General features: G+C 31.1%; 1 protein-coding gene and 1 long non-coding RNA gene across 2 annotated transcripts; both read right to left on the bottom strand.

The window, feature by feature from the left end:
* Window positions 1–2192: 2192 nt before the first annotated feature.
* LOC115992420 lies at window positions 2193–4023 on the bottom strand. The gene is made up of 2 exons (XR_004092506.1): window positions 3504–4023; window positions 2193–2457 (listed from the first exon to the last, which is right to left on the bottom strand). It is a non-coding gene; the product is annotated as an uncharacterized LOC115992420 (long non-coding RNA).
* A 1126-nt stretch (window positions 4024–5149) lies between these two features.
* Window positions 5150–8506, bottom strand: LOC115991068. The gene is made up of 4 exons (XM_031114817.1): window positions 8497–8506; window positions 8311–8367; window positions 6268–6677; window positions 5150–5892 (listed from the first exon to the last, which is right to left on the bottom strand). Exons 1-4 carry the CDS (start codon window positions 8504–8506, stop codon window positions 5251–5253), a joined length of 1119 nt encoding a protein of 372 aa, XP_030970677.1. The 3' UTR covers window positions 5150–5250.
* Between the last annotated feature and the right edge of the window lie 903 nt (window positions 8507–9409).

Here is a 9409-nt window from a genome sequence, read left to right as displayed (position 1 = left end):
AAAGCGGACCAATCAGGCTGTGACATGTGTCACCAATCAGACTCTGCCACGTGTTGCTCACCCACCTCCAAACTCCTATAAATAGAGGCCTTCCTAAGATATTTAGGAAGACGAAGATTTAGAAGTGAAAAAGCTCTACGAAGATCAAGCCTCAAAGCCTTCAAGAACTTCAAGAACTTCAACCCCAAAATCGATGAACATTCGAAGTAGAATCATCCAGATCATCTACCTAGATTCTAAAGTTTGCGGGAATCAAGCCAAAAGTGTCCGAAAACATCAACAAATCACAAATTAGTGAAGCTCTACAGATCCAAGCTTCTAAAGCCCCGAAGAACTTCCACCACAAATCTTTGAAGACGAAGAACACACAAAGAACACAAAGAACGCGAAGAATAAAGGATTTCTAACAAGCTCATAGCCAGAGATTCATTGTAATTCCGTTTCAGCAATCTTCGATCCATCCCTCAACCAAATTGAAGGATATTTTGTGTTCAAGTCAAAACCACATTACCACAAATCCAATCAATAAGTCTTGCAAGGAGATCGAATCAGAGAATCACTCTTTTGTAATTTCAAAGAATTGTACTACACAATTATAAATACAAATTCGCATTTGTGAAACTATTTTACTAGTCTGATTTATTTCAAACTAGAAATTTAGTTGCTTACAGTATCTTTATATGTTATATTAACTCATCATCTAATCTTGTGGTAAGTGTTGACCCTCCAATTTCAAACTATTTTTAGCTCATCTAAAACTACTTCAAGTCTATTAAAAAAAAACATTATAAAAAAAGTATTTAAAACTTCTTCTAATCACCTATTTCAAATTAACCCAAAATTGTATGATGATTTTTTTAAAATTATTGTTTTCTTTTTGATATATTTTTGTAAAAACTTCATTTTTTTAAACTTATTTGATAAATTTAAAAATACAAAATAAGTTATATTAGAATGAATATTTTGCATGTTTATCAAATAGTATTATATTAGATTGTGTTGAAGCACCTAGTTAGTGTTAAAGATTAATTAAATTATTAATTTATTTCTTTGGAGAAACCGCATCATTTTTGGAAATATTTATCTACTGATATGGGCTGTGTGTGTTGTAGGACTAGCAAGAAAAACCTAGGAACATAATCACGCAATATCTAATCAGCGATTCTGTCACCTCTCACATCGGCTGGCATGGGCCAACGGGCCTTGTATTAGGCTTCCTTTCTTTAAACCCAAAGATAGAAAAACAAAACAAAAACAAAGAAAAAAAAAAAAGCCCTTCTAACTTCTAGCTTTTATGCTTCATGTTGCCTTGGCAGATGGAGTAAATTAAAAAAAAAAAAAAATTACAAATTGTTGTAATAAAAATATGATTGATATTAATTAAATAATAAATGAAAATTGAAAAAAGTTTGGCAACAAACTTGTTTATCGTTTAAAACTATAACTTTAATTAATATTTTTTTATTGGATGTGAATTTTGATAAATTCATCGTTAGATCTCATTTTCTTTTTATATCATTTATATTTGCAAAATTTCTAGAAAATCAAAAATAAAAAGTTATATCATCAATCAAAATTTTAAATTTCAATTAATTACAATTTTTTTTAATTTTTTTAATTTTAGGGTGGGCAGGAGGAAAAGAAGGAAATACTATAGAAGTGAAGAGGATAAAACCTCTCTACTATCACGGTCAACTATACTTAATTCTTTATCCTATTAAAAGCATGAACCCACATGTGTGCAAAAAGTTGTAAGACCATGTATAGGGTTGATGCCTGTCTAGTGCGTTGATGCTTGCCTAGTGTTGGAAGGTTAAGGTAGTTGGTGACTTGATAATAGGGGAGACGATGTTTGAAGCCTTGATGAACAGTGGCCTTAACTATTCTGGTCCTTTTCCTTTTCAAATTTTTCAATCTACCCAACCATTGAAAGTTCAAATATAACCTTATGTTTAATTAACTATTGGAAGGGTCATCAAAATTTTTGAAGTGACTTAAGGATATAAAACTTTAGGAAATCATTAATCTTAAAATAGAGGAGGCCATGTCACGCCCCAAATCCCAAAGGGTCCAAAGCATGAGAGACGCCTCAAGTACCTATAAATTTTTCCTTTTTGACGATTCAATCCACTAAATTTTTATCAAGTGCCAACAACAAGAATTATCATAATAATCCCATAGAATATACTTTCAGAGTAAGTCAGAGCTCTAAGCATTAATTATAAGGACCATAGGCCACAAAAGAATAGAGGTCTGAATAAAACTATTACATAACAACAGCTTGTCCCATCAGTGGAAATACAGTCATAACCACTATAATATACAAAAGAATGAGTCAAGCCTAGTCTAAGATGTACACCATCTAATATATCCATTACAAAAATTCAGCCTCCATCAGTAGTTAGTCTAACTACTATTAGCCACCAAAAAAGCTGTCTCAAAAGATTGTTGCCTACTCTAAAAAGTTTATAAAAATAATGGAATGAGACAAAGCCCAGTAAGTAGCACAATAATGGGGGTGGGGGAAATGTAAGTTTCATCTTCAATAATAATAATATGACAAGAATGATTACATACTGAAGCACAAAGTTTTTCAAAGTAAATACCTTGAAACTATATACCATAATCTGTGAGTATCAACAATATAATTTCTAAAACCATAATATCTAACATAAGATAAATTATCACAAATCTACCACACTACCACATAGACCGGTCAGGGGATCCACCCATTCACAATTGGCATGATATTATCCTCTCTGGTATGCAGACTCTTAGCCCCATGGACAGCAGCCTCACCCATACCCTCAAGGTTTTTTTCTCTCCCCCCATGGGCAGCAGAGAGAGCGCGTCAAATAGGACCTCTCTTGCATGTGGTCTTTTGGCCCCATGGACAGCAGCCTCACCCACACACAATCAAGGAATCTCTTCACCCCATGGACAGCAGGGAAGAACGCGTCATCCAAAGTGAAAGGGCACTGACCTAGATTTGATTCCATTGTCACAAAGACTACGGAAACCAAATCGGGTGATCACCGGGAAATCACACATGGCATAGGGCTAAAATCACATAAACTCACTGGTTACCTTACTTTGAAACACATAGTTCATATCCAAATAGTTTCAGAAAACCTTAAATAATCTAACTTCTACAAAGTTTGTAAGGTTTTCAAACTTCATTCTTGTCAAAAGATTTTCTAACAATTTCTCAAATAATACAAAACAAGATAAGCATCTTTAACTTTTCAATACACCATAAAATCAATGATTTTCTTATCAAAGATTAAATAAAAGATGCTCATTTTTCCATATCAACAATTCATGCATTTCCCCAAATGTAATATCAAATATGATGCATTTTTCATATATAGTAAGGGTCACAACACAATACTTTTAAGAAAGCATATATCCATACATATCATTTTCCAAAATGTGTTTGACTCAAAAACAATATTTATAAGATATGGTTATTTTTCAAAAATACCCATTAAAAAGCTACTTACCTCGCAACCGCAAAATCCTAATTCTCCAAGCTCCAAGGGGAGATTAGCTAAAACCTAAACAATGTCAAGCAAATCTATCACAATGAACACAAAGCTTGAAATTGTATCTAACTACAAATTAGGAATTGCCAAGTAAGAACTCAATTAGGCAAGCCTAGTATTCAACCTCACATATAATGTATTCTACTTCCAAAATTTCTCAAAACACTTTAATTTGCAAGGCATAGACTCCCATTTATACTCATAAATCTTTCAAGGTATCATATCTAACATCAAAACCTCCACACTTTACAAGTGCTTCCCACAAGATTTTTATAACATCATCAAGTGACCCATGACACCAAAATCATAATTTTCTCCAAGACAAACAATTTAAATCTTTAACTAGCTCCAAATAATCAATAAAAATTATATTCATCATCTATCACATATTATAACTCAAAACCTCTAAATTTTCACCACAACAAGCCTTAGATAACCATCATTTTAAAAATCATGAACTCAATCATCAAATACATCCACCAAGACCAAAATTCATACATATAAACACATGAATATCATTTCCAAAGTTCTTAAATCACATGAATAACATTATTAAAGCTTGAGTAAAATAACCTCAAACAAGAACATAATACTCATCAAAAAAAGATTTGAACTTTTACCTCAAATAAAATAATGAAGATGCTTTGGAGTTCCTAAGTATTTTTCCGGTGATCTTGCTAGAAAAATGACGATGAGATAGTGTATTTTGGAGTGGAGGCTGGCGGGTGAGTGTGTGTGTGTTTCAGCAAAATGAAAAGAAAAGAGAGAAAATGAAAGAAAGAAAGAAAGGAGAGAGCCGGCCAAAAGAGAGAGGAGATGTGGGTGAAATTGAGTGGATGAGAATGATGGGTAGTGGGGTTAGGTGGGGGCACTTGTGGTCCACAAAATTCTGACACTTTTTTTTTTTTTTTTTTTTTTTTTTTTTTTTTTTTTTTTTTTTTTTTTTTAACTCACGGGATGCTACAGGCCATCTTCAAAAAATATATAAGTCTTAAATCCCCATTGTTTTCTTCAAATTTCTATCTTAACCCAACCAAGAAATTACACACATATATATTCCAAAAGCCCTCATAAATTATTTAAAGAACCCTATCAAAATAAAATGTCATATAACTTTCATTTAATAATAGATTATAGATTAAAAAATAATGGTTTAGCAAATAATCCCTGTAAATTAATCAAGTAATTAGGGTTGGGATATTATACTATAAGCGTGAGTGAAAGTCTTGTATTAAATAATAACGATAGGAGTAAGTGATTAATACAAAATAGTTGGAGCTAAACTTATAAACTCATACCTTTTGGATTAAATGTTGTTCATATATGTTGTTTTAATTTCTCAATTTGAGTCTCTTCCAATGCATTGTTTTCCTCTCAGTGAGGACCTCAATAATGCATGAAACAAAAACATAACATGCAGCACAAAATGGTTTTGACAAAATTCAAAAACAAAACAAAATGAAGTTATGAGGAAGTTTCATTATCATTAATGAAGCTCACACAATGACGAGAAATATCTAATTTCTCGTTGTTTTATTATATATATATATTGATCAAGCTAATACAATGATATGGAAATAATGGAATATGATAATAGACCATCTTTGACATTTTTAGTTCATGATGGGAACTAAATAAAGCCCATTACATAATGAAAATCCAAAAGTAAAAAAGTTTATTCCCAAGAGATCTCTCACATTAAATCTCAATAAGTCTTGCTTTTAGAGGTCCTCAAGTAACGAGGAATGAGTTTCCGGGGATTTACCACCTTCACTATTATCTTGAATAGAGTTTTCAAGGTTTTGGTGAATGCAGAATACAACGAGAATTGTGTAAGCGCAAACACAGACACAGGAAAGAATGCAGCAGTATAAATCAGAGTATTAGTCCAAGCTTTCTTTTCAAAATGAAGGATGAGAAAAATAGTTGCTCCGAAAGAAATCATGGTCGTTATCACGGATATGAAGAGCAACGAGAAACCTACTAACAGCTTCCGCGGGAGAGCTGTGCGGAAATCTTCATACTCAAAAGGAGATGAGAGGATCGAGAGGAACGTGACAACAGATGTCAAGGAGCACGCAAGGGCGGTAACATCCATGACTGTGAAGAGCTTGAAGGCCACAGTGTTACGTTCACTTTCAAGATCTCCTGGGGGTTGGTAGGCAGCTGCATAAACGAGAGAGGCGACAAGTTCAGAGACGGCAGAGCACGATTGAGCAGTCTCCTTAATCCACTTTTGCGCCCTCTTGAGAAGTTCAGCATGTTGATCATTGAAAATCTCTTTTGCAGTATTACCAGCATTGTCACGGTGCAGGACATAATGAGTGGGAATTATCTTCTGCACCCGCTGTGTGGAGAAGATGTATAAGAATAGACATTATTAGTACTAAACATAGGAAAAAGCTATAAGAATAGCAAACCTCACGTGAAGATTTTAATTATTAAGTGTTGGGTTAAACTTGTTACACAAGCCATTTTACACAGTTTTACATACATTCCAAAAAATAAATTAAATTGTAATTTTAAGTCAAGATTTTATTTAGTTTTTGAGATGTCTGTAAAACTATACAAAAGTTTTTATGTATGATAAACATGACTCGTGTTGATTGTTTGTGCAGATAGCCATAAATCGGAAAGTAATTACTAACCAATTTGGGTGTACAAAAACCGATAAAGCTAAATACGAGGGGTGTCAATAGAGTTAGCAAGGTTGCTAGCTTACCTCGAACCATTCCAACTCCTCTTGCAACTGGAAACAAGGACCAGCTTTGTCTCCTTCATAATACTTTATGTCTGCAACTTGATGCGATAAGGTGTAGCCATTTATATTAATCCTTGAAACTAATCTACATTTCCTTATCACCATCATCTGCTCTAAGCGGTCAAAGATTTCTTTCTGTCGGTGAGCAACGGCCACATGCAGTATGTTTTCCTCATCTTTATCGAGGTGCTCAATTGCTTGAGGGTGCGCTTCAATTATCTTGTCAAATATTTCTACTATGCCTTCGCTAGCTGCAGTAAGCAATGGGGTACGTATCTCATTTAGAGTGCAACGATAATTTCTCTCCCTGCCATCTCCTGCTACTTCAATTTTGAGCGATACTTTTTCTTTCCCTTTCTTAAGTTTTGATCCTTCATCAATGTCACCGAAGGAAATTGTCTTTTCTTATACTGTGTCTTTGTGGGTTTCAGCCCACGTAGAATCCGCCTTTACCAGTAACTTGGTGAGTCTTGCAGCTAATGCATGATTTATCTTCGTCGTCCAAAGTTCCTTGATATCCTTCGATACTATATAATATATATATTGTTCATATGAGAGAGAGAGAGAGAGATAGAGAGAGCTACGAAACTAGACTAAAACAATATCGATTAGGACCCTAGTTTTTAGGAAAAGCACATTATGGAGTTCAAGTTTCGTATATTTATGTATTAATTTAAATATATATGAAAATATGATAATAATTTTATTTAAATAAATGGTGTTTACAATTAATCTAACCCACCAATTTAAAATGAATGAGTAAGATTATAGGAATTCTAACTTCATTGTTTCATTTTTAGCTTCTACAAATAGAGTCATGACAAGGGAAAAATTATGAGTAAAACAGATGTATATATATATATATACACACACACGCACATATACATATATACATACATGTGTGTGTGAGAAAACCTTTATTGATTTCTTCTAAAATTATCATATAAATTTTTGAAAGTTCACATTTTTCTATAGAGTTAGAAATTGTAACTATATTTTCTGGAATGGATTAGGATCCTAGTTTTTACGAAAATCACATTATGGACTTCAAGTTTTATATATTCATTTTTGGAATAAATGGCCGCAATTTTGCCATGTAGTAATTTAAAAAAGATATTAAAATATGTTAATAAAAAAATTCAAAAATTTGTTGGTGTTTACAATCTAATCCACCCATTTAAAATAAATGAATAAGATTTTAGGAATTCTCCATAAAAAAGAAAAAAAAAAGATTTTAGGAATTTAATAATGGAGTTATCTTAAAAATTCTAAAAAATGCAAATTGTACTATAAAATGTTTATAGATTGATGTGTCAATTAATGCAATTGGTGAAATTAAAAAAAAAAATGAACGTTTTAATTACTTTTTTTAAAAAGATTGGGAACAAATTAATTTGAAAACTTTATAATGAGAAATTTGTCATATTCTTAGTATCACTCATAAATCTAAAGAATCTTAATCTAAAAACAATTTCAACTTCATTGCTTCATTTTATCTTCTACAAACAGAGTCATGACAAGTGAAAATTTCATGTAAAACATGTGTCCCATTTTTCTATATTATAATTATTTTTACTTAAAAAAAAAGATCATTCGAGTTACAAATTTTGCAAAAACCAAGTTAGTTTAAACAAATTAGAACTCCCATTATATATATATATATTTATAATTAAAACAATCTAACTTTAAATAATCTTTTTTATCAAATTAGATTTGATATTTTCTAAAGACAATTAATTAATTAGACGAGTTCTTTTCTATTCTCTAACTTGATGTTATTTATTTATTAATACTTACTGATTAAACATGTATCATATATAAATATTTTTGTCAAAACTTTCTATGCATTACATGGGTTAGTTGCTAGATACAATTACTTAAGGGCTATATATTAGGTTCCCTAATTAAATTCAAAGACATGATTGCATTGACCAATAAAAAGACAATATTATCTTCTCCAAAATTCAATGTGCATAATATATTGGGGAATATAATGTATTGCACCTGAAGAGTGACCTTCAGCTATGTCCCTCCACAAGGCACGATATGTGTTGGATGTCTCTGCAGTTTTACATAAAATACTTGGTCAAAAGCATATTTCAAATGAATAATGTTAGGGAAATTAATTTTTTTATATATAGTATTTTTCAAAACTTGTTAAAATGGAAACTCAAGTTACTTTAAATTCACGTGACTCCATGATTAACATAATTTTTATTATGCATTATTCCCAATCATGTCAATAATTATTTAAAAAATGGTGAAAATTCTGTTTCACTAGATATTGATTTTTATTTTACTCATATTTTGATAGATATAATGGAGAGGATGGATTTGAATCTTAAATTGTCTTCATTGAAAATAATAAGAGGTGTTGATTTAGCAGCAAGATCTGGGCACTAACATTGATTTTTAAAAGTATACAAATCAGGAATATGAGCAAGTTTTTGAAGGAAAACTATAACTAGTAAATCACCATATACTAAGAAAGGATAAAGCCTAGAGAATGGAAATCCATCTTTTAAGCATTCTAGTTGTGAATCGATCTACATCGCACCCGTTAATGTTTCCATTTTTTTTATTTTTAATAGAAACAGGACAAAACTTTCATTGATGTTGCACCCGTGGGTGTAATACAGAGAATTTGGAATTCAACAAGTGATAATGTTTCTTTTTTGAATGTTTTAGACAATGTTTCGTTACTCTAAAAATAGGGTGTATTGTATTTTCATTTCTTATTTTCTGTGGGACTAGTATGGAGTACGAAAGAGGATTTGTGTTTATATATATTAGTATGTACTATATATATGCTCGGGCTATGATAAAAAAAAAATTATATGTAAATTAAAAAAATACTCTAATATAGGAGTAATTAAAATTGAATAATAAAATAAACAAAAAACATAAAAAAAACTAAAATTACTTAAAGTTATATTTAAAACCAAGATTTTTATTTAAAAATATAATAATATTGATTAAAATAATAATGAAACCCTTTTTTATTTTTATTTTTGAAAATTTTTGTATTTAGTTTTAGTTAAAGTACTATTCTAAATTTCTTGAAATTTTTTAATTGAGTTTTCCTAGAGTAAATTATGTTTGT

Source organism: Quercus lobata, chromosome 5 (genome assembly GCF_001633185.2).
Source record: "Quercus lobata isolate SW786 chromosome 5, ValleyOak3.0 Primary Assembly, whole genome shotgun sequence".
Classification (NCBI taxonomy): domain Eukaryota; kingdom Viridiplantae; phylum Streptophyta; class Magnoliopsida; order Fagales; family Fagaceae; genus Quercus; species Quercus lobata.
This window is presented reverse-complemented; position numbering and strand designations above follow the sequence as displayed.